Source organism: Rhinolophus hipposideros (assembly GCF_964194185.1).
Source record: "Rhinolophus hipposideros genome assembly, chromosome: 10".
Classification (NCBI taxonomy): Eukaryota; Metazoa; Chordata; class Mammalia; order Chiroptera; family Rhinolophidae; genus Rhinolophus; species Rhinolophus hipposideros.
In genome coordinates this window covers 70,085,610-70,109,106 of record NC_138056.1, presented here as the reverse complement: position 1 = coordinate 70,109,106, position 23,497 = coordinate 70,085,610, and the positions used below count along the sequence as shown (strand labels likewise).

General features: G+C 37.5%; 1 protein-coding gene across 1 annotated transcript in view; it reads left to right on the top strand.

The window, feature by feature from the left end:
• The window catches only part of TRPC6 (transient receptor potential cation channel subfamily C member 6), a gene marked incomplete at its 5' end in the record, with an annotated part of 117,996 nt that extends 103,682 nt beyond the window's left edge, over positions 1-14,314 (top strand). Inside the window, 4 exons of the mRNA XM_081062283.1 lie at positions 2,313-2,395; positions 10,313-10,370; positions 11,609-11,684; positions 12,250-14,314. Of these exons, the coding sequence (XP_080918409.1) occupies positions 2,313-2,395; positions 10,313-10,370; positions 11,609-11,684; positions 12,250-12,401 (369 nt within the window). The 3' untranslated portion in view covers positions 12,402-14,314. The remainder of the gene's footprint in view (positions 1-2,312; positions 2,396-10,312; positions 10,371-11,608; positions 11,685-12,249) is intronic.
• Positions 14,315-23,497: the final 9,183 nt, after the last annotated feature.

Genomic DNA, 23,497 nt, shown 5'->3' with positions numbered 1-23,497 from the left:
TGTTTTGCTCACTTTCGGTGTTGCTATTTTAAGCCATTCCTCTATAGAATTATTTTTTCTTTTATTTAATTAGTAATTTTAAAAATAATTTTTATTAAATTTATTGGGATTACATTTGTTAATAAAATTATATAGGTTTCAAGTGTACAATTCTATAATACATCATCTGTATATTGCATTGTGTTCACCACCCAGAATCAGTTCTCCTTCCATCACCATATATTTGATCTCCTTTACCCTCTTCTACTACCCCTCTCCCTACCTCTCTGGTAACCACTAAACAGTTGTCTGTTGTCTATGAGTTTTTGTTTGTTTGTTTTATTTATTTGTTGCTTTCAGTTTTGTATTCCACATATGAGTGAAATCATATGCTGCTCGATTTTTTCTGTCTGACTAATTTGCTTAGCATGACAATCTCAAGATCCATCCATATTCTCGCAGATGGCAGTAAGTATTTCATCTTTTCTTATGGCCGAGTAATATTCCATTGTATATATGTAGCACATCTTCTTTATCTAATCATTAATCAAAGGACACTTTCCATGTCTTGGCCACTGTGAATAATGCCATGAACATGGGGGTGCATATAATTTTACCGATAAATGTTTTCAGATTTTTTTAGTAGCTACCCAGAATGAGATTGCTGAGTCATGTGGTAGTTCTGTTCTTAATTATTTGAGGAACCATACTGTTTTCCAGAGTGGCTGTACCAATTTACATTCCCACAAGCAGTGTATGAGGGTTCCTTTTTCTCCACAACCTTTCCAACACTTGTTATTGCTTGTCTTATTGATAATAGCTATTCTAAATGTGTGAGGTGGTATCTTATTTTGGTTTTGATTTGCATTTCCCTAATAGCTAGTGAAGTTGAGCATTTCTTCTTACATCTGTTGCATTTGTATATCTTCTAGGGAGAAGTGTCTGTTCAGGTCCTCTGCCCATTTTTTAATTGGATTGTTTGTTTTTTGTTGTTGAGCTTTATGAGTTCTTTATATATTTTGGATATTAGCCCCTTATTGGAGGCATTGTTTGCAAATATTTTCTCCCATTCAGTTGGTTGCCTCTTTGTTTTGCTGATGGTTTCTTTTGCTTTGCAGAAGCTTTTTAGTTTAATATAGTCCCATTCATTTATTTTTGCTTTTACTTCCCTTGCTTTTGAGGTCAAATTCGTAAAATCCTCTTTGAACCCAAGGTCCATAAGTTTAGCACCTATGCTTTCTTCTATGCAGTTTATTGTTTCAGATCTTATATTTAGGTCTTTGATCCATTTTGAGTTAATTTCGGTATATGACAGCTACCAGTCTAGTTTAATTCTTTTGCACATGGTTTTCCAATTTTCCCAGCACCATTTATTGAAAAGGCTTTCTTTTGACTCCTTTGTCAAAAATTATCTGCTCATTTATGTGTGTTTTTTTTTTCTGGACTCTCAATTCTGTTCCATTAGTCTGTGTGTCTGTTTTTCTGCTAATACCATGCTATTTTGATTATTATAGCTTTGTAGTATAAACTGAAGTCAGGGAGTGTGATACCTCTGGCCTTGTTCTTTTTTCTCAGGATTGCTTTGGATATTTGGGGTCTTTTGTGATTCCATACAAATCTGATGATTTTTTGTTCTATCTCTTTTAAAAATGTTATTGGGATTTTGATGGGGATTGCATTAACTCTGTACATTCATTGCTTTGGGTAATATAGCCTTTTTAACTCTGTTGATTCTTCCAATCCATAAATACAGAATATCTTTCCATTTCTTTGTGTCTTCTTCAATTTTTTAAAATAAAGTCATATAGTTTTCAGTGTATAGGTCCTTCACATCTTTTATTAAGTTTATTCCTAGATATTTTATTCTTTTTGTTGCCATTGCAAAAGGAATTGTTTTTTTCATTTTTTTTTCTGAAATTTTATTGTAAATAGGAATGCAATGGATCTTTGTTACATTGATTTTGTGTCCTACAACTTGACTGTATTTATTTATTGTTTCTAATAGTTTTTTGGTGGTATCTTTTGAGTTTTCTATATAAAAAATCATGTCATCTGCAAAAAGTGACAATTTGACTCCTTTGTTCCCAATTTGGATGCTTTTTGTTTCTTTCTCTTGCCTGATTGCTCTGCCTAGGACTTCCAATACTATGTTGAATAACAGTGGTGACAGGGCCATCCCTGTCTTATTCCTGATTGTAGTGGGAAAGCTTTCAGTTTTCACCATTAAGTATGCTATTAGCTGAGGGTTTGTCGTATATGGCCTTTATTATGTTGAGGTACTTTTCTTCTGAACCCATTTTATTAAGTGTTTTAATCATCTGTTTTTTTAAAAGAGAAATGAAGAAAAGAAATTTGGAATGTTGGGAAGTCATGAAGACCTTTCAAAATTATCACTTGATAAAAAACAGGTAAGATCGTCTTTGAAAATATGAAGTCAAGCATATGATTATGCTAATCTTTTCAGAGAAAAGAACACATGGTTAGACACAATTTCAAAAAACAGTTAATAGACACATTAAAGAATTTAACTATTTTAACAGAGCTCAAAGAATCTGTTATTAAGAGATGGAAATATGCTGATGTTCAATTAGTCAGCAAAAAGAATTACACATGTATTTAAGACATATTAAACATATTTTTGGAAACTGATGGGTGATAGAATATAGGAATAGTGATGTAAAGAAGGAAAAGTTAAAATAATAGAAGAGCTTGCCAGGCACCTGATGAAGATATGATAAACTAAACTATTGGCAGTTCAGGTGGACATTATACACATCTAGCAGAACCTTATTTGTCAGTAATCAAGAAGCTGTCAAAAAAGGCCCCATGAGAATTCAATGGCTATTGTAGTTGGCACTGTTCATAATGAGCAGTGTGTGCTGAAAATGCATCAGTTCCTTAATTTGGAGTGGCAGAATCCCCAATAATGAGGACATTTGCCTGCTTCTTGTAGCATGCGTATAGTAGGGGCACAATAAATGCTTATTGCTAAGGGAAATTATAAATGAATTAATCGGGAGAATGGCAATGTATCACATAGGACTTATGTTCAATTGCACATAATAAAAAAAAAACCCACATCACGGTGTTTTACAAGACAGTTCTATCCTCCCTCTGCCCCCCATTTAAATCTCTAGAGTTAGGCAATACGGGACTGTTGCCAGGGTGGGTCTATGTGATTTTCTTGGATTTTTGTGATAGTCAGATGCAAGATGACAGCTTCACCTCTAGCTGTCACATCCACTTTTTAGACACAGAGGAAGGAATAAGGGCAAAGGAAATGTGAGACGTGCCCGCTGAATCTGCTACCACTCTCAGAAGGGCCTTCCACAATTTCTGTTGTTATATCATATTAGCCAGAACTATGCGAAGGGGCCATCTCCTGGGACATAAATGCTGAGGAGGGAGGGTATTTTGTTTAGTTTTTAACCGAAGTATGCTACCTCCCTCAACAAAATAGGAATACTGTTAAGTATTGATATCATAAGAGCACTGAATTAAGTACTTAAAAGGTTGGGATCTCATCTCATCTCTGCCCCGTTAGCAACTCATTGAACTTCTCTGAACCTCAATGTCCTCGTCTATAAAATAGGAATGATCAGATTGTACAACCCATCACACAGGATTGTTGGGAGGATTAAATTGTAAATTACAAACACCATACAAATGTAAAGTACTTGTCCTAGATAAGTGGCTCTTTTGCCTTTTGGGTATAAATAACTCAATAAAACTTGAGCACAAATAAGTCAGGGTAAGTAGGATTGTGTAGTTTTCCAGTAAGAAACTACTTGTGCTGAAATTATAATGAATGCATGATACCAAAAATCACTGGGCAAATATGAGAAAAATGCAAGGAGAGGCAAATGCCTTTTTTTCTTTATGATAGAGGCTATAGTATCTCTAAAATCAAATAATTTTATATTGTTTGTAGTTTCTCCAAAAATGTATAAAATTAAAGTTCGCTTTAATCATCTGAAAAATACTTTCTATATCTTTTAAACAAGGTTTGGATCCCCTTACACTTTTCAATCGCACGTATTTTAATCCTAGATTAAAACAAACTCTGTAAGAGCAATACAAAGCCTTTGGTATCTAACCCTAGTTGTGGATTAACAGAATATTGATTCCAATATCAGTTTAACCATCTAGAGACCCTTTTGTGTAATCACTTACTGTGGCACCCATGGAGATGTGTCACTCATACCTCCTTCAGGAGAGAGTCTGCTTCAAGGAGTGTGGTCAGCTGACAGCCTCTAGCTGCATCACCTTTGGGATCCCACTAAGCTCCCCCACCATGGACATGCTCTTTAGGTCCTGGGCATTTCTTGCCAGCACAGTACCCCTCTTGGGGCAATTGTTGCACTGGAGATCCCTGTTGGGCTGGCCGACTTTCTCAGATAATCTTTTTACCTTTCCCTCTTTCACAGGGGAGCTGAGCCTCACAGCCTGGAAACTTTTCCTGCCTTCTTCTGTTCCCACTCCCCATTATCTCTCATAGGCATAATTCTAAATGCATCTTATACTTCTAACTTTGTCTTGGAATTTGATGCCTGGAGAACCAAATCAATACAAGTGTCTACTTTATTTTCCCTTGCCATGTACGCTTCTGATGAGCAAAAGTTGAGGCAAATTTCACATAGCTTACTTTTTTCATGATACATTACCTTAGGAACTATATTCCTGAGATATGTTTTTTAAAGCAATCATTTACATTCCCAATCATTTTTTGCCTTTTGTTACTGAGATGGACTCTTACTGGCACCTGGTTAGCTCCGATATGTGCTAAGAAAAATTCTTTATTATTCATCCTTATCCAAGTCACGTGGCTTTTGCTCATTCCTTTTCATAAAGTCTATATCTAAAATCACACAGCTAAGTTTCTATTTCACTTAGGTTTTCTCTCTGACTCCTTGAAGTTTAAGGTGGTTGGGTTGTACGAAGGCTTCCTTCACATCTGCTTCAGGTATACCATAGAAATCACTGGGATGAGCCATATAAAAATAGTTTTTGAAACAAAGTAAGCAAAACCTATTTATTATTTTTGATCATATACTTATAAAATCCATTGACTTTGGTGGTTGCTAGCATTAGCTTTTCAGATGTGCAGTCGGAAAGGATAGCATAAATTAAAAGTCGATCCCTACCATAATGTATTACATGTGTAAATCTGAAAATGCCAACTAACTTCTTGAATAATGGCTGTTTCCAGCTCCAGAACAGATCACTTTCAAGTTGTCAGTTTTAGAGCAGATTTTTACACCATATACCGTAAGCCAATATGGAGCATAGATATGCTATTTTAGCATTTTTGGTCCATTCTGCACTGGACTGAGATGTAGAAATTTAAAAAAAATCAGTTACATATCCAGGACTATATCCTTCAACTTTTAATTAAATCAGAGGCTATCTTTTTAATCATCCTATGAAACAATCACATAAAATAGTGATTCCAATTTGTCACTCTCACCACGACCACTTTTCTGGGTGTTTTTGTACAAATTCCCAGTCCTCTTCTCTAGGTCTATTGAGTTACGGTCTCTGGCCTGGAGTGAGGCCTGGAAATATGTATGTTAGTAAAACCTCAGGAGATTCTAATGCTCAGCTGAGTATGGGAATCACTGAATATTTCATTCTCTGAATACCTTAGTCATGAGCTTAGACATTTCAGTAAAAAGCAATATTTGGCAAAGTAGTTCCAGTATAAATAAACTAGATTAAAACTAGCCATGAAATAGGCCTAAAGTCACATAGTAGATAGTTTTAACTTCTGTACAATAATAACAGCTACTGACACTGGTAGAACATCTATTATATATCAAGCTATGTATTCTACATACCTTAGCTCTTTAATCCTCACAGTAGCTCTAGAAGGTTGGTAATATATTATTTTTCCTATTTTATACATTGGGATCCAATAGAGGTAAAATGTCTTGCCCAAAGCCCCATTTCAGACAAGTAACAGAGCCAGAATTCAAATTCGCATCTACTTTATTTCAAAGCAAGAGGTTTACAAGCACTGTACCACATGGTCTCATTTCATGTCTGTATTTCCTGCTGACTCAATATATGGCTTACACCTTTTCAGTTTGTGGTTTTGCTCCTGATCTCGGGCCATTTAATGGCTGTGGGGAATGGAAGACACCCAGAATTGTTGCTACCTCCAACAAATTAATACATTCCAAAGACTATAGCCTACTTGTTCCTCCTAATGAATAACAAACAAGCTATTTGGTTTTCCTCATTCTAATTCTACAGTGAAGTTACCAAGAGATGAGAAGTGCTAATAAACTAATTACTAGGAAATGGACATGAAAATGAAAAAGAGACAAAACATAAAGAATGCAGGAAATGTGTGATAGAAGGTATTTTAAAAAAGGATAGGCAAAGGATCATTCAGAATTGGAGTGTATATTTGCATGTTAATCAGGAACAAAGTTTATACCCAATTCTTCCTGCTTCCACTCAACCAGCTCACCCTTCCCACTCCCATCTCGTTATACATGTCAATACAATCTATAAATCCCCAAATCCCCAAGGTTTAAATAGTATTGATAGTGCAAATTAAATTCCCTTGACTTTCCAGTGTACGTTAGTGGCTGTACATAGAAACAATTATATATTAGAATTTTCTGCCACCAAGTGGTAATAATGCTTCTTTGCACCATTGAGCAAGTTGTTCCTTACATACTCTTGTATTATTCAATTTCAGCATGTACTTATTGAATACGTACTCTGTACTAGAAACTGATTATACAATTTCCTGAAAAAATGTTATATATCTGCATCCAAATTCATATTTCAGATGGAGAGCAGAACTAGTGACATAAAAATGATCCAAATGAATTTACAATTGTTTAGTCATATACCATTTAACGACATATACCAGTAGTTCCCAACAGGGGTAATTTTGCACCCCTACCACCAGCATTCCCACGGTGCATTTGTAATTTATGGTTGTTGCAACCAGAGAGGGCAATTGTTATTGGCATCTAATGGGTAGAGGCCATGGATACTGCTAAACATTCTACAATGCACATAAAGCCCCTCACAATAAAGAATTGTCTAGCCCAAAGTGTCAAAAATGTCTCAATTCAGAAACCCTAGATTCTGTTCACTGAGTGCATGAAGGGGAGAGCTGTGTGTTGGGCAGAAACTACCAACACACTGTAGCTGTGGTCTCTACAACATCTACACTCTGGAAAATCCACAATCATACACATTCTCAAATGAACAGAATATCGTTTTCTGGTTTAGGGAGCTTTATTACCTCTTCTGTGCCACCCAGTGGGTTATGTTATAAGGCATCTGCCTCATGCTTTGAAACCAATTCACCCTGTTTCCAGATGTATCTTTATAATGTAGTTGAGCTGTAACCAACTGATTCATAAACCTAGATTGTACATGTCTTATGTAGCAAGTTAAGTCCATTAGTGACCCCAAAGTACTTATTTCACTGATTTTACCAACTGACAACTTTTGAGCACTTGCCACATGCTGGGCAGTGCTGGCACAGGGATAGTGGGATGAACTAAACAAAGTTGGTCCTTCCATAGAGCCTAGAGAATGTAGACAATAAACATGTGACTACATTAATGAATAAAATAAGTATCAGTTGTGAAGTAGATTATGAAAGAAACGAAAGGCCAAACGGCTCCAGATCTATTTTCCATGGGTTGGGCAGGGAAAGCTTCTCTGAGAAGCTTATATTTTAAGCAAAAATTCAAAGGATGACACAGCAATTCAGTCAAGCAAAGAGCCAGGCAAGGAGGGTTTCAGGAATTGGGAACAGCAAACCCAGAGGCCTTAAATTAGAAAAGAGTGAATCAAAGAACGTCTGTGTGACACTAATATAATATTAAGTTTCAAAAAACAATAGATTTTCTCCACAGGCATGGTGGGTCCTGGAGCTGCCCTAATGGAAGACGGTTGGCATATAGAGTATTAAGGATCATACATTTGCCTTCAAAAAAATTCCAATGTAATATATATTTGATGTATTATAGAATTGAAACACTTGAAACCTATATAATTTTACTAACCAATGTCACCCCAATAAGTTTAATTGAAAAAAAAAAAACCTCAAAGAAGCATACTTTTTCACTTTCCTATTTCCACAAACTCCTTTTGGGTGTACTAATAGCCTCTCTTGAAACAAGAAGATATCAAATTAATGATTTGCCACCATAGGTTGTGAGTTCATGAATGGATAGTAAATAACTAAAAGGCATGATGCACAAAGATTCCCTTTGTCTGGATCCTTTCCCTCTGATTATGAACCTGTCCTCATCCTCCATTCTTTATCATTACAATTGGGGGATGAAAGTGAGCTTGAACCTGGCCATCACATTTAATGATATCCTTAAGGTATAAATCGTAATTTGAAAACCATGAATAATTATAGCATTATAAAAATAAAGGAATAATTATATTATTTTAAAATAAATTAAATATTATAATATTAAAATACATTGAAGTTTGCATTAATTTTACAAATTCATAAATTAGCAGAACTTGAAGGACTATGAAAAGTTGACTAGATGATTCCCTTCATTGTCAGAAGAGATTATAGAAATTTTCAGCATCTTGCCTAGTATTCCACAGCTAACACTATGGCAAAGCCAGATTTTAGTCTTTAGATATCTGTCAAGTGCTCTTCTTAAGAACCTAAGCTGTCTCTCTTTGGTTAATTTGAGCAGTTGTATATTTTTATCTTAATGTTTTTTAAAGTAAATATAATATAAAATAAACATGGACAGTTTGCTGATATTTTTAGAGAAGGTGAAAGAAAAAGGAAAATAGCTACATGAAAAAGGGTGTTATTTAAACAATATTATCAAAATTGTATATTGTTTTTATAGATTTTATCAGCCTTGCCATATTTTCCTATTATTATAACTCAGATAAACCACATGTTTACATTCTTCATTAGTACCCATAACCTAGCATAGAACCTTAAATATAGAGGACATTCAATACCGTGTTTCCCCGAAAATAAGACTTAGCCGGACTATCAGCTCTAATGTGTCTTTTGGAGCAAAAATTAATGTAAGAACCAGTCTTATTTTACTATAATATAAGACCGGGTCTAATATAATATAATGTAATGTAATGTAATGTAATGTAATGTAATGTAATGTAATGTAATGTAATGTAATGTAGGGCAGGGCAGGGCAGGGCAGGGCAGGGCAGTGCAGGGCAGGGCAGGGCAAGGCAAGGCAAGGCAAGGCAAGGCAAGGCAAGGCAATGTAATACTGGGTCTTGTATTAATTTTTGCTCCAAAAGATGCATTAGAGCTGATGATCCGGCTAGGTCTTATTTTCGGGGAAACATGGTACATACATGTTCAAGAGATGAATGTGTACATAGCTGTTTTAATTCAGCCTGTGGCCATTTAAAAATTAAAACATCGAAGTCAAGGATTTTCATTGAATTTCACTGAGCTGTTCTTATAATAACTGAGATGTCATTGGGAAGTATGGATTGGAGCTGTCTCTGAAGACTTTCTTGAAGTTTCTTGTTCCCTGGAAACAGTTGTATACTCAAAACACACAAATTTGGAGCTATTCTGTTTCACTCACATTCTCTTTATTGTTTATTTGTAAAACCATTTTTTTCCCTTTGGAAAATGCCTTCAATAGTTTTTTTAATCATCCTCTTAGCATGTTAACATGGTATGTTAAAACCTGTATTGCAGATTGCTTTAATTCTTTGATATTTGCTTGTTCAATCAAATATATTATTTGAAAAGTACTGCCCAAATGGGATACTACACAGATCCTAAAATTCAAATGGATTAGACAGTGCTTTCTTAGCACCTGAATTCCGTCCCACAGGAGTCTTACTCTGATGTTTCTTCAGGATCGCATCACACATCCTAGTGCATGCGTGGATGTTGTAATCCATCGTGCTGGCCTGTTGATCTATCATCAGTGGACTTCTGAGGTCACTGCTATTATTTTCCCAACTCGTCTGCCTTTTCCTCTGTCATAAATGTATCTGTGGGAAGGTTAAAGCATGACTCTCATGATCACATGATTGATAGCCATGAAGTCTAAAAGACTCCTCAGACAACCTCTAATAGCCACTGAGTAACTGAACACACCTGAAGTACCCATGATTTGTCTTGGAAGACAGAATAAGAGGCAAGTTAAGTTAAATTGGCACTACTTATATTGATAGAATTACTTATACTCGTACACAATATATGAGACTATTTATTAGTTCACACATGTAATTAATAAATCTCATCACATTGTTTAAAAGAAAAATTAGATAAGAACCTTTTTTTTTTCCCCCCCAAATTACAGCTTGGGCATAGTAAACAATCAAGTAGAAGGAGCTCAGAAGATTTTCAATTAAATAGTTTCAATAATCCTCCAAAACAGTATCAGGTAAGCAGAAATTTTTAAATAAATAAGGCTAGTTTTTGGTTAATATTTAGAATCTCAAACTATGTGATTCTTTAATTAAAAATAAACTGCTATGATTTCTTTTTCTTGATATCAAAATAATGCACTAGTTCAACAAATATTTATTGAGTAACTATCACGTATCAGCCAATTTCTAAGTACTGCAGATTCTTAGGTAAACAAAATAAATGAAGTTTTGGTATCATGGCATTTAGAGTCTCCAGGTTTATTGTAAAAAGTCTATCCTTCCTAAAATCATAAAGAAAAGAGTAAAACCCACCACTGAAAAATAAAAACTACTTACTTTTGGTGAATATTCTGTCAGATCATTATATGTATATGTATACTCATAATTTTACATATATTTTAATATTATTGTATTAATGAGTTAATGCTTATATAACAAGTAAGATAATACTTAATATAACATTCATATTAACTTCAATGATGTATAATATTCTTTTGTACAAATACTTGATTATTTATTAACATAATCCCCTATTTAAGGGTTTATTTTTCTACTCTTATGCATAGTGCTACTATGAATATATTTGTCCGTGAACCCAATTACATCCTTAGAATAAGCTCTTGAAAGTGGAATTTTACTGTCTGCCATTTCATTTTGGGCTTAGGTAGTAAGATTTGGTTTTACTACATATCTACTCAGAATTTCCTATACACATGCTGAGCCTCCTACTTTTCATCAAAAGTATGTAGTAAAAGCAACATTCTCATGGTAGAAGCCCAGGTACTGGAGAAATTGTATTACGTTGAAACTGGCCATTCATAAATTTCTAGCAAGCATAAAGTCAAAGCTGGTTACATTCCTTGGTTAAGGAAGGGGGAAAAACATAAATGAATGCACATTTGCTAAATTTCCCATTTCCCCATGCAGTACTGAACACCTTTAACCTGTCCAACTGAAAGGGTTTGTCTTGCTCTAAGACAAAGAAAATATGCACGATGAATCAAGGATTAGATGTTTACTCTAAACTTGCTCTTTTCTCAAGAATTAATTTTTGAGTCATTAGCCCAAGTGATGTGAAAATTGCTTTAACAGCCTGGAGACAGTATGCATTCCTGGGCAGGTAAATCATCTTAATCTTTGGTAGCCATACCTTCTAAAGTGCTCACTACTGGAAGAAAGAGTCAAACCTGTGCCAGTTAAAAGATTGGTCATGGACATAAAACTGAGATGGATTTTTCTTTTCTCTCTCTAGAAAATAATGAAGAGGCTTATTAAAAGATACGTACTAAAAGCCCAGATTGATAAGGAGAGTGACGAAGTGAACGAAGGTGAGTTGAATACAGGGACAAGTGGCCCCTGACCTTGAGCCAGGATGTGCTGCCTGATGCAGAGCTGAGGGAGGGATGGAAAGATGGGTGTGGGAAGGGTGAGCTTCAAGGGGAAGACGGGACCTCACCAATCATCAATGCTATTAAATTCTGGGGAAATAGGCTATTTCTCCACAGTTGGGGAACAGATGCCACTTGCTAGATAAGTATTATTTATATGGGGGACTTGGAGGGAGGAGGAAGTGGTTGGGAAAGGTTCCTCCTTTCCCCTCAAGGATTCCCCTCAAGGCTGTTCCCCTCAATCCCTGAAACATTTGCCACCAGCGTTTCCCTTTAATTTACTTTCAGAGGACTTTTGTTATCATTTTTCTTTATAATCTTTTCATTAACCAAAATACTTAGCTGAGAAAATAGAAACCTGCCCTATTAGGAAGTTATTTCCTTTGAAAGGATTCAAAATACAGATTTGTGTGGAATTAGGACTGATTTCACTCTACCCTAGAATGGCTAGTTTCTCTGCATTATGTATTTACAGTTGACTTCTTGTCACTCTTGTTTTTTAAAGGGGAACTAAAGGAAATTAAACAGGACATCTCAAGTCTCCGCTATGAACTCCTAGAAGAAAAAACTCAAAATTCAGAAGATCTAGCAGAACTTATTAGAAAACTTGGGGAGAAATTGTCAGTGGAAACAAATCAAGAGGAAAGCAATAGATAATGCAAAGACTTCCCCCAAAATCCATATTTATTTGTTCACTTGAAGCCATATTATTTTCTGATTTATTTTTTTAAGTACCAGTGTGACCACCTTTTAAATAAGAAAATGTTCAAAGATAACTTGAGTCATCCTATCATCCAGAACCCTAATATTAAATATTTTTCATGGATAAATTTCATTGTTCAGGCTAGAGATTGAAGATTATGTTGCAGATTATGCCCAGTTGTTTGGTGCTTATTTTAGAAACTGCTTTCTTGGGTATAAGTATTGTGATGATCTGGTTGCCATGTAACATCTACCTGGGAATTATCTCAGCTGGCAGGGGGCAGACATGCCATTCTGATGGTGATTTCAGGCACCTTCCTGCCTGCTCTGTGGATCCCCTGATGGTGATTTCCAGACCTGAAATATAGAGAAAAATAATCTATGGCCATTTGGAGAATGTTGTTTAATCATCTACCCCATTTAGCCCTTATAGAATAGGATTGATAATGTTGGTGCAAAATGGGGTTAAATCTTTCCTAAATTTTCTGATTCATCTCTTTGAAAATGTTACATTTACCAGTTAAAAAATACTTCCTCCGCTGAACCCTGGAAATATGGTTCAATTGTGTGTTTGTATGTGCGCACACATGAAATTCTTGCTCTATTTTTTTTTTTTTTGCAGCCAGTATAGACCCTCAAAGCTCTTTATGTTATAATTTTTTATTGTGACTGAAAAATTATTGACCAAATAAAAACCATTTATTGCAAATGGTGGTCATTTGGCCCAATTATAGCAGTTTTGTCCCATTTCCGAGGGCCTTTACAGGTGAAGTCCCACATTTGGCATTGAATGTAAAGAAAAAAAGTGCTGAAGGGACTTGCAAATACTTACCTGCTATAGTCAGTATGTTCTACCCTCCTCTCAAACTATACAAAATAGGAAATTGCATTTGTGAGCATCCTAAGCATAACTAAGAGGTTATTACTAATTACCAATGATGTGAGGCAACAGCTAAAACAACTAAAAAAGAGAAATGGAGATTCATCTGTTCAACTACCCGAAGACTATCAATACTTAGATGATGCTGGCCATTAACTGAAAGTGTAGCTTTAAATTCAATAAAGAGAAGCTTCAAATGCAAAATTTTAACTTGATTTTAAAGATAAAATGGTCACAGAAAAATCTGTTTAGCCCCAAATTTGGCTGAACTTAAATTAAATAAAAGAACTTTGACACAATCAGCAGAAAATATAGCTGAAATTTTATATTCAGTGATTTTTGTCTTTGTGGGTATTATTTATTGAGGTTTTTTTTTGTTTTTAGTGATACAGAAAAGGTCCATTTTCAAATGTTTTGTGATAGTATTTGAATCAGAGGGTATAAAAATTAACCTCCACCAAATGTGCTATCAGCAAATTAAAATAATCTAGTATCCACAAAGCTTCTGTATTGTACCATGCAAGAGCTTGGCCTTCATGACAAGGAACTTTCTGTGACACCAAACGAGCTTGACTCTAGAAGAGTCTAGAAAAGATACTCAAAGTCCTCAGTGTCTTTTAAGTTGGGCTGACCTGACAAAAAAGTTTTGGGAAACGTACCAGTCTTGACTGTGGGTTCCTCAGTAAAAGGCATTGCATAAAGTGTTATTGCTCAAAATTAAAATGTCCTAAAGTCAACAGATTGTCCTCAAAGGTCAACAGAGTTGGCACCTCTTCTCATTTCTTTTTAATTGGAAGATGAGAAGATAAACCAATCATATTTTAAGAAAGGTTTTTTAAAATTCCAGCAAGAGCTTAATTAAAGGCATATCACCAAAGGATGGTCATAGGCATGACCATCCTTCATAAGTCTCAAGACCACTGGCTTTAAATCCTGTATTTGTGTTGCAGTCAGCTTAACATTTTGAAATAAAGTGACTAATAAGTTGAAGTTTATTTATTCAAACTGTTCTCTCTCTCTCTCTCTCTGTCATGTTTCTCCTCTCAGATGTTGTGCTTTCGGGAAGTTTGGGTACCATAAAGAGGACAGAACAGTGGTGTCTAACCCTCTCACCACATAGCTGCTCCCTGAGTCCAAGCCATTTCCACTCCTCATGTCAGACCCACCAGCAAACAAAATGAAGTCCCTCTTTCTGCAATGCCTAGTTTTATCCTCTGCTGTTCTTATTATTCTAAAATGGAAAAATAACACAAATTCAATATGATTTTACCCAGCATATAAAATTAATTAGCAGAATCTACTGTCTGCTTAAAATGAGCCAGAAATTGAAAGGAATAGAAAATGAGTGTCTGACCTCAAGGAACTGGCAACCAAGTAAAGAAACGGGAGTTAATATAACCATAAAAAATGTTCACTGAGCACCTACCATGGGCCTGGCACTGTGATAAATGCTTTCCATGCATTATCTAATTTAATCTAACTCAGTGCTTAGAACAACTGTATGAGGTAAATACTATTATTCTCCTCATTTTAGAAATGAGAAAATGGAGGCTTTTAGAGGCTAGGTAACTTGCACCTAGAGTTAAGTGTCAGAATTTGTAACAAAACCCAGGCCTGCCTCACGGCAGAGGCCTCACCCTTACCTGGGGTCTTGACCAACTATTTTGGAGTGTGGTTGTCTCATTGTGAAACTTATATTTCAGTCTCTAGGTGAGAAAAATGGGCTGTACCTGAAAACCTTAAGTTCCAATACATACCTAGTTTAGAAACAGACAATAGCATTAATCAAGGAAGGCTATGGGTGAAAAGATTTTGCTTTAGAAAAAATATAGACATAAAAAAGAATAAAAGATGGTGATGTATCTGAAGGGGTGGGAATAGTGTGAGCAAGGCCAAGAGTTGGGCTTCAGTATGGAACACTAAGGAAGTTTTCAGAGAGAAATAGTATATTCAATGACAGTGACTCTGTGGAGAACAGATTGACTTTATCTGGGAAGTCAGTCCCACCAATCCTAGACTATTCCAGTATGAAAGAATTTTTACTGCCATGTAAATAGTAAAAACAACCCAAACATTCCATTAAAATGGAGACACTATATGGTAGTATTTGCCAACCAAGTAGACTGCCAGAGGAGTCCCCTAATAGAATCACTGCGTATCAGGACAAATTTCCAGCATCAGGCCAAGGAAGAGATGCTTCTCCACGTGCCACATTCTAACTATGGCCAGCATCTGTTCAGATTCTAACAAGCAGATACAGTCTCCTTCTTTACTCTGAAGCCTTCCTTTGTCATCATGAGCCAGGCAGGGTTTATGGAGTCTGTCATTTGTGCCTGCAGCTCTGTTGATTGGTGCTGGATACGAGTGCTTAGGCTATAGTTCAGAGTCTCTGTCTACCTTTGAGGTAGAGTGTGCAGATTGAATCATTGGAGAAGGAGAAAAGGACATGAATTCCTGACCCAGACATCTGTGTTGTACTCAGGAAACATCTAATTAGCTTTCCAAGGGAGCAAGTGAATCAAAGGTTCTATAGGAGTCCAGCCCAGCATCTACCATGGATGGAAACTAAATATCTGTTATCATACAAAACAGTGTCTGAGTCATAGTCTGAGTCTTTATTTACGTGTCTGACCAGCAGAGGTGAGACATACACCATGGACTCTGAAAGACCTAGGTAATGAAAGCAAATGTTTTTTTTTTTTTCTTGAATCATTAGAATGATTTCTTGAGTTTTCTACTTTACTCTGTATTTCCAGCTATAGCCATAAAGTTTCCACAGACACTTTTAAAAAACATTTTCCCAGGATGAATTTGATGATAACAACACCTATTGACAAGTCACAAAAAGCTTTCATGTTTTGCAGAGATTTTTGTACAACTGAATAAATAGCTGGAGACCCTGACCAACTATATGATAGTTTTGTTTTCATATTAGTACTATCTGATGGATAATCAATTTATCCAGTGTAAGTGCATCATAGGGATATTGATTCATGTTGTTCAAATTCATGAAAATGTCATATTGAATAGCCATCTCATTCAATGGTAAGGGGAATTATACCTACTAAAATGATCATATATTCACAATAGTCATAATACTCCTTGAGTATAATGTTATCTAGAACATTGAAGTAAAACCATCAAAAAGTTGGTGTATATATAGAATCCAAGAATTTCTCACCTTTCTTCTTTATCTCATGCTTATCCTGTAAGCCATGGGCTTTTTTCATTGTCCACTGATAAAACTGTAGGGACAGTGTGACAGGTAGATAGACAGGCATGTCCTCTGGGAAATGCACAGGACATTATGAATTTTTTCTCCCTAAATCATTAGAGAAAACCTTGATATTGACATTCGAGAAGTGAGTCTTGAACTTCACTACACTGCATTTTTGTCCTAATCATTGTCCATGAAAACAGACTTCCATGTCACCATAAGAACAATCTCAGAATAAAGTAAGTTTACGTATTATTGTATCTCAGACTAAAAGAACGACAGTTCTCTGCTTTTGCCTTAACCTTTTCAGTATTCTGTGATTCAGCCATCTGACATTTACCCTTCCCTCTTCTTCAGAAAATAGACTACCCCTCAGAAAAATTGGAAAAGGTCAAATTTTAGTGTTACCTTACATTTCAAAAAATGTTAACATCATATTGTTACTATTGGTGGTATGTAGAATATATATCCACATATATACATATACAGTTTGTCATGATGTATAATATATAACCACATAATGCATATGTAATATATGCATGTAATAAACATATAGTCAAAGACATTTTTCAAAGCATTGTTAGGCTCCTAGGAAAAAACATTATGCTACAAATATGGGTGTTTTTTTTGTTTGTTTGTTTCTTGTCTCACTTGTCCTTTCTTTTTTTTTAATTTCAATGATTTTTAACTTTTTTCTAGCCTCTATATGTATCTACCTCTTCTGCTGAGTTTTTTTCTTTTTTTTTCAGCCCAGTAATATAAGATCTGGAGCCAGAACATGTGGACTTGAATCCCAGCTCTAAAAATTATCAGTTGTGCATTCTTCACTAAGTTTCTTAAACTTTCTGGGCCTCAATATCACACTTCTACAGATTAAAAAAAAACAAAACAAAACAAAAAACTAACAGTTTTTGTGATGTTGAAATGAGTTCATACATCTTAGGCTCAGAAAATAGTACTTAGCATATATAAGCAATTCAGTTAACGTAGCAATTGTGCAGAAAGGATGTAGCTCTCAAATTCCCTTTTTTTTTTTTCAAATTCCCTTTTGTACCCCATCTTAAACCACCCCCTCTTAAGCTCATAAAATCTCATGAAATTTAGGTTTCAACTCATGCTTCTCTGATTAATTGGTACCTAGTATCTGGAGCATGGTGCTAAGTGTCTGAGGCCCCCATCAGGATAAGTTGGAAAGAATGACGTAGAGACAATGAACAATGCTTACCATGGACATGGGAAGTTGGCCTTCATGCCATACATTTGCATTTTGATGAAAATGAATTATATTTGAACAATATTTGGGAAAGTTTCAAGGCACATTTACATATTAATTTTGATTACAATAATTTTGCATCATTTTATGATAGTATAAGATGGTTTAGGGCAGGTATCATATTATATCTCACTCATAAAACTTTTACTTAAAACCTGTTATAGTCATTGCAATGTGCTGGGTGCTATTGCCGGTAGCAGTACTGGAAACAGAATTCAAGTAGTCAATTTATACTTGAGTACTATACTTGACTACTTTCGGGAAAGCCTGCATCGAGGCTGAAACTGTTACTTTCATCCCCTGGGGACAATGGTTTGGCGTGCTACTTGTCTTCATGTACCCTGTTTTAGAGTTCCTCAGGAGATCTGGAATGAGGATGTGCAAGTGATTTATGAAGGGAGTTCTCCCAGGCCCAGGAAAAACTAAGAGCTAGAGAAAGCAGAACAGGGGAGGAAAAAGGCAAACAACTGTGTGACTCAGGCAAAATCTTCCTAAGGGTGACTTCAACCTGGTCCTGGGAGAAATTCTGAAGTTCAGCCTTTGAGCGAGACTTTCATCCCTCTTGCCCCTCAGTCCTTGGCTAAGGGCTAACCCACGGGGACGTACACACCCAGACACTTTCAGCAAAAGCTCCAGCAGCCGGAGAGCAGCCCTCCAGAGAGAGCGGCCGGCTCTTAGAAGCAAAAGAGCCCTGACGTCAGGGACGGACATGCTGCAAAGGAGTCGCTGGCATCTGGTAAAGCACCAGCAGAGTCCACTCCACACTCGATGTACAGTGCCAAGAACAGCATTCTTTGGAAGCATAGATTGCATCGGAATTCTAAGTGTTCCAACAGCGTTTTAGAGAAATTTGAGAAATATTATCTGTTGTTGAGTCTGCAGAGGAGATGGATGGGATCCTTTTGAAATCAAGGAGCGTCTGGCTTACTTGGGGTTAAACCAGGGGATATCTGCACCCTCTGGAAACAAGGCTGTTTCCACAGGTGGCTGCTCACTCCATTACATGAAATGACATGTGATGTGAGTTACACATACATCTTGGACCGATATACGTCATGAGGCAGCTAGCCTCTGCAAATTGCCCACTAGTTATCATTCCTTTAAGTGGAGGTATAACATGTTGTTTTGAAATGTAACGTTAATAAGTGTGATACATTAACCAATTATGAGTATTAACCTGAATGAATTTATCTGGACTGCTAAATAATGAGACCCAGAATTGGTAACTTTCTAAGGAAAAAAAATCCAGAATATGAAGCCATTCAATTAGGCTACTTTAGAAGCAAGAACGCTATAGTAATGTCTCTGGTCTAAGGTAAAGCAGAAATGTAATAGAGAACTGTGGGAAAAGCAAGAGCCAAGGGCAGCCTTCATAAAATGCATTGAGTAGCAAGCACCAATGACTAATTTTTCCTTATATGGCCTAGTTCATAATACTCATGTTCCTATCGCCACCAAAAAAAGACTTTGCGTGACCCTTGGAGACCCATAACTCAAGGATTTATTTCACACGCATTTTCAGAGTTTCCAGCACATACTGAGTGCTCAGAAAATATTTGCTGTATAAATACATTTGCTGGATGAATTCTGCATTTGGTACCACTTGCTACCTCGCGAGGGCTTGTCACCACATCCTGGGAGAAGAAAACTAGAACAGGCTTCAGGCAGAGAAAACTCTTGAAGGAGACCATTGTCTCAGTAACCTTCTCCAGGCTCAGTCAGCATCGAGACCTGAAGGACATGACTCTCTAATGCCTGAGGAAGCTATCTTTGTCTGGCTGCCATAGGACCTACCTACACACTGACAGGAAGAACACTCAAATCTGGCTTGACTGAGGCTTTTGTTCCCCCCTTTGTGAGGACTTTATTCTTATCCCACCTGTCTGGGATCCCCTTTCATCCTCACTGAAAGACAGATTAAAGATGACAAGAGGTCTGCCTAGAGATCAGAATTGCCGGAAAGAAAGAGGCAGCAGGATGCAGTTTTTATTTCTGCTACTTCCGTTGCCTTCATCATAGGAGGAGGGGAGCCATCCTTGCTGTATACTTGACATTCTGAGATAATAGTGAGGTGCAAAACAATAATGTCTCTAAAGTATTGTAGAATTGCTCCATTGAGCAAGGCAGCTCCTTGCACACAAACCCAGTGATGGAATGAATTCAGGTGATGGCATTTCATTCCTTACAGGGTATCCTTTGCTTAGAATAATTAAGACTATCTTTTACCAAAATCTCATTTACAACAAATGAGAAGAGAGCAAATGTCAACCCAGCCTTTAACTGGTTTCCTGGAAGGAGATATTCTGTGGGTCCATGGAGTCAAGTCCTCTGACTACTTTGGCTTTCTCCTCTCAGAATTCCTCCTTCATTTTTTTTTTTTTAAATGAAGACATAATTGACATGTAATATTATATTAGTTTCAGGGGTACAACATAATGATTTGATATTTGTCTTTATTGTGAAATGATCACCACAATAAGTCTAGTTAACATCTGTTACCATATATAGTTACAAATTTTTTTGATGAGAACTTTTAAGGTCTACTCTCTTAACAACTTTCAAATATGCACTACAGTATTGTTAACTATGGTTACCATCCGATACATTAAAACCAACTTAGGCTCTTTTTGTTCCCATTATGCCCTACTGCTGGCTGAACCACATAGTGTTCTATCCAGCCAGCTCTAGGAGGTGACACTGAAGCAGTTCAGGCAGGCTGGTGGCAGGACTTGTGAGGAACCAGGCAGGAAGGGCCCAGCCTCTGGCACTGATGTCATGTGGCACCATGGTTCAGACAAGTGCACATAGCTACAGAGACAAAACTGGAGGAAAACCCCCATGTCATCACTTGTCACCTCCCATGTGAGCTTGGACAAACATTGAACCTTTCCAGGGCCCATTTTCCTAAGCTGTTTAAAAATGTCTCTTATGAGGATAAAATAAGAATATATACAAGAAACACTAGGCCTTTCAGGATCTGACAATTGAGCATCTCTGCTAGGAACTGGGTGATATAATCGTCAGACATCTTTTACCTACTCCAGAACCCAACTCAATTTTGATATGCCATCCATGCCTGTAAAATAATCGCAGGATAAGCCTCAGGGTGTGCATCTGGGCCAAAAAGGACCAGGCTGAGATGTGAGCTGACTTTTGCCAGGGGTGGGGGAGGGGAGAACCACATTAAAGGGCACACACACCTCTATCTCGTCTATTGCCTTTGGGTAATCTGGATCCTAAGGTTTGCCTCCAAACTTCACATATATGAGGTGTCATGCATGGTGTCATGTAGGGTCTCAGCTCCTGCTCCCCGAATGAGAACGCAGGATATGGTGAGGCCAAAAAGGAACACCCACACAGCCATATATAGGGGAGTCATACCACTATATTCTCACAGCCATATATAGGGGAGTCATACCACTGGCGCCTGGGTTGGAGATACAGGAAGCAGGAGCCACACGATCTGTAAACTGCCATCCACCCCTCCAACCTCACTTGCTAACTAAAATCCGTGCTTACCAGCCACCATCCGCTACCAGCGTAGCCACAGAAGTCTTATTAGTGGCCAATGGCTCACAGGTTACAGCTGACGGCCAACTAGCCACAGCTGATGGCCATCCGATTACAGTTGATGGCCATTTACTACTCAAGCCAGCCAGCATTTTTCCACATGAGGCCAAGAGCCTGGAAACTGTACTCCTGGCTCTAGACCCACATGAGATCTGCCAATTAAGTTCACAAACTTGTTGCAGTGATGTTGCTAACCCTTTTTTTTTTTATATCAGAGGGATTGTGCGTTATGAATTTGTACCAACTGGACAAAGAGTTAACCAGGTTTGCCATTAGGAAGTCCTGAAAAGACTGCATGGAAAAGATGACCTGAACTCTTTGCCAACAATTCATGGCTCTTGTGTCACGACAATGCACCAGCTGACACGACAGTGTCTGTGAAGGAGTTTTTAGCCAGTAAACAAATAAGTGTATTGGAACACCCTCCCTACTCACCTGACCTGGCCCCCCAATGACTTCTTTCTTTACCCGAAAATAAAGGAAATATTGAAAGGAAGACATTTTGATGACATTCAGGACATCAAGGGTAATACAACAACAGTTCTGATGGCCATTCCAGAAAAAGAGTTTCAAAATTGCTTTGAAGGGTAGACTAGGCACTGGCATCAGTGCACAGCTTCCCAAGGGGAGTACTTCAGAGGTAACCATAGTGATATTCAGCAATGAGGCATGTAGCACATTTTCTAGGGTGAGTTCTCAAACTTAATTGTCAGACCTTCATATGTTGCCTTCAATATATGGCCTTCTCTCTCTCATGGGGACCAACCCTCATGCTGGGCTTATTTTCTGACACCCCTAAGGTTCTGATAACAGGGGCTTACACACTGGTGCTCCCAATCTTATGTCTATTCTTCAGAGTCAGTTGAGTGATCATGCCACAGACCGGAAGAACTCTATTGCTGAGTCTCATACACATTGGCACTCTGAAAGCCTTCTGGATTAGAATCTCACCTTGACACCTCTGTGTAAGGCCCTGTGTTCAGGGCTGATGACTCCCTGGAGCGTCTATGCCCACCAATATGGTGCTGAGAACAGCAAGTCCAGCGTTTATTGTTGTACAACAAATCTGCACTGAGTGCCTGATGTGTGCTAAGCACTGTTCTGGGTGATGAAGAGCACAGGGAAAACCTCTGCCTCCTCGTGAAATTTGTATTCAGGAAGGGGAAAGCTGACTATAAATAAAATAAATAAGTGAAGCATATAGTGTGTTAGAAGGTGATATATGCCATGAAGAAAAATAAAGAGGTGAGGGAGTTGCAATTTTAAACAGAGTAGCCATAAAAAGGTCACACACACACACACACACACACACACACACACACACAAAAGCCCTGAAGGTGGTAAGGGAGGGAGCTAAGCAGACATGTAAGGAGGGCATTCTAGGCAGCGCTGTTACTGGAAATGGCATTTGTACCTCGGCTCTTGTCTTCTTGAAGGAAATAATTCAATCAAGAGACAGAGTTTGTGCAGAACAGCACAGCAAGAAGTTTGTTAGTAAACGTGACTCCACTCCGAAACATGGCACAGGCTGACCCAAGAGAGGGAAGCTGACTCGCCTTCATTGTGTGAGGGTTTTTATCTCTATGGTAGAATTGTCTCCCCCTCTCCCTCTCTGTTCTTTCTCTCTCTCTGCTGAGGTGTCCCATTCTCCCCTCTGGATCCCAAGGTTTTTTCTCAGGGCGTAAGTGTGAACCTGTTAATTTCCTATAATTTATTTGAGAAGCTCATTAAAAATGGTCCTGAGAAGCAGCATGTATATTCTGATAAGGGGGATGGTTTCTCTCCCTCTCTAGCAGTTTTCCTTCCTCTAACATCACATCTTGTTCTCAATATCTTGCTGAACAAGCGAGGTGTTTGTACTTCAAGTGAGGGCAGCGGCAAGGGGCCTCGGAACCGGGACTAGGTCTCTTCTTCTCCTGCTCATTTCTACCTTTCTACCTACCCTTTCAGGGTGAACCGGAGTACAAGGACATTGAGGCAGGAGCATATCTGGTATGTTTGAGGAGTAGCAAGGAGGAGAGAAAAAGAGTGAGATTAGGGCAGAAGAAGGGAGGAGGAGAGCAAGAGGAGATGAGGTCAGGCCGGAAACAAGTGCTGGCCCAGAGGGCCTG